The sequence below is a fragment of the Opisthorchis viverrini genome (assembly GCF_000715545.1).
Source record: "Opisthorchis viverrini unplaced genomic scaffold opera_v5_2200, whole genome shotgun sequence".
Lineage (NCBI taxonomy): Eukaryota > Metazoa > Platyhelminthes > Trematoda > Opisthorchiida > Opisthorchiidae > Opisthorchis > Opisthorchis viverrini.
In genome coordinates, this window is record NW_008754304.1 from 1 (window position 1) to 1,638 (window position 1,638).

Consider the following 1,638-nt stretch of genomic DNA (forward strand, 5'->3'; position numbering starts at 1 on the left):
TGATAAATTATTAATCAAGGGACCACTGTGAGTGACGTTCGCTTCGTAGTCTTGGAAATTACTTTCCCAGATGTTGATCTACATCCTGTCGTGTTTCACACACGAATTCGACGTCTGTGAGCACTTGGGCTGATAGGATGTTAGAAGATTATGAATTGGCATTTTGTGTTAAGATGATTTGAGTCGACCGTTTCCCATTGCTTTGGATTGTTGGGGATTATTCAATGATCTGACTGAGAGTTGCAACATGGTGAATTTTTATCATGATTGGCGGGCCTCTTTTGTTTGACGTATACAATTGGAAACAAGTTGAAACGAATACTGGCCGTTGATCAGGTGACAGCTGACCATTTAAAGCTACCGGCGCACGATCGTACGACAGCGCGAATTACCAAGGATAGCTTAGTTCCGACTTCGTTTTTGTTTTGTTTCTCTCTGGATCATTTTTATCCTCAGTAGTGTGCGCCAATAATTGTGCTTTGGCTTTTAAATCGCTCGAGCATGTGTTCTCCTTTTTACTGCAGCAATCTGCCTCATTCAGTCGCCTCAATCGGCCCCACAGTTTCACTTCCAAACCGGTGCTTCGTATGGAATTGTGCGGTTATTGTGGTCGGCGTATCACTTTCGGAAGGTCCGCACTGAGATGTGTTGTCTGTCGATTAGTTGTCCATCCCGACTGCAAATCACAGGTATGTTTTTATTTTATTTTTTCAGTTGAGTTATCATGGTAAACAATGTGTGGTGACCTACCTTTGATTTGTTTGCCTTTTGAATCCACTATTTTAGTTAATACAAACGTGCATCCCTCCGAATACACCACGAACTCCTTTGTCCTCATTTAATGGACGTACCCCGGCAACCTCACCCAAGCGCGCTGCAAACATGCCTGTAACGCCATACTCGCGTGGTAATCCCCCGACTCCTTCTAGCCCAACTTTGACACATCGGTTTGGAGCACGAAACCTGAATCTAGCTGAGTTGTGTCCAAAGGATCAATACCCTCGGATACCAGCTCTGGTGATTCGCTGTGTCACTGAAGTACTTGCTCGCGGCATGCATACCGTCGGTCTCTACCGTGTATCCGGTTCGGAAAAACAAGTTCGGGGTAATCCTCAAGTTGTTATTGAGACACTTTTGTTGCCATTCAGTAGAGTTAGGGATTTTGCATGATGAGCTCTGCTTATGTATTGTATGCTAAACTTGGTCTTGGAGATGCACTGAGATACCCGGATAACGCATTTTATAATGTGCTTGAGTTAAAATTATTCCTTGACGGGTGTCGCGTACACATAGCAATTCACCAACCTTCATGGTGACTTGTGAAAGAAGACACCGTAAACTTCTATCCCTGCTTATTCATTCATCATCGGTGTAACTTTACAGTAAATTGGAAATGTACGTATATTTCCGCGCACAGTTGTAAAGTCCAGCGTTTATGTAGAGAGATCTCACTTGTTTCAGGTCTTCAATCAGCGTTTTGCAACCTTGTGTTGGGAAAACGGGTGTTTGATGAAGCGTTAGCCACACACACCCAGTGATCATCGATCGGGGCTGTTCATTATACATTCTTCGGAATGATAAATAACACGGCCACAGACAGCGAAGGTTTGGCTGATTTTGATGTGGTCTGTCTTTATC

At 43.8% G+C, this 1,638-nt stretch overlaps 1 protein-coding gene across 1 annotated transcript; it reads left to right on the forward strand.

Annotated features, from left to right (window-relative positions):
- Positions 1-524: 524 nt before the first annotated feature.
- On the forward strand, positions 525-1,104 carry T265_15945 (hypothetical protein; the record flags this gene model as incomplete). Its single annotated transcript, XM_009179386.1, has 2 exons — positions 525-689; positions 787-1,104. Coding segments are annotated over 2 exons (420 nt in total), but the record flags the coding sequence as incomplete, so codon positions are not given.
- Between the last annotated feature and the right edge of the window lie 534 nt (positions 1,105-1,638).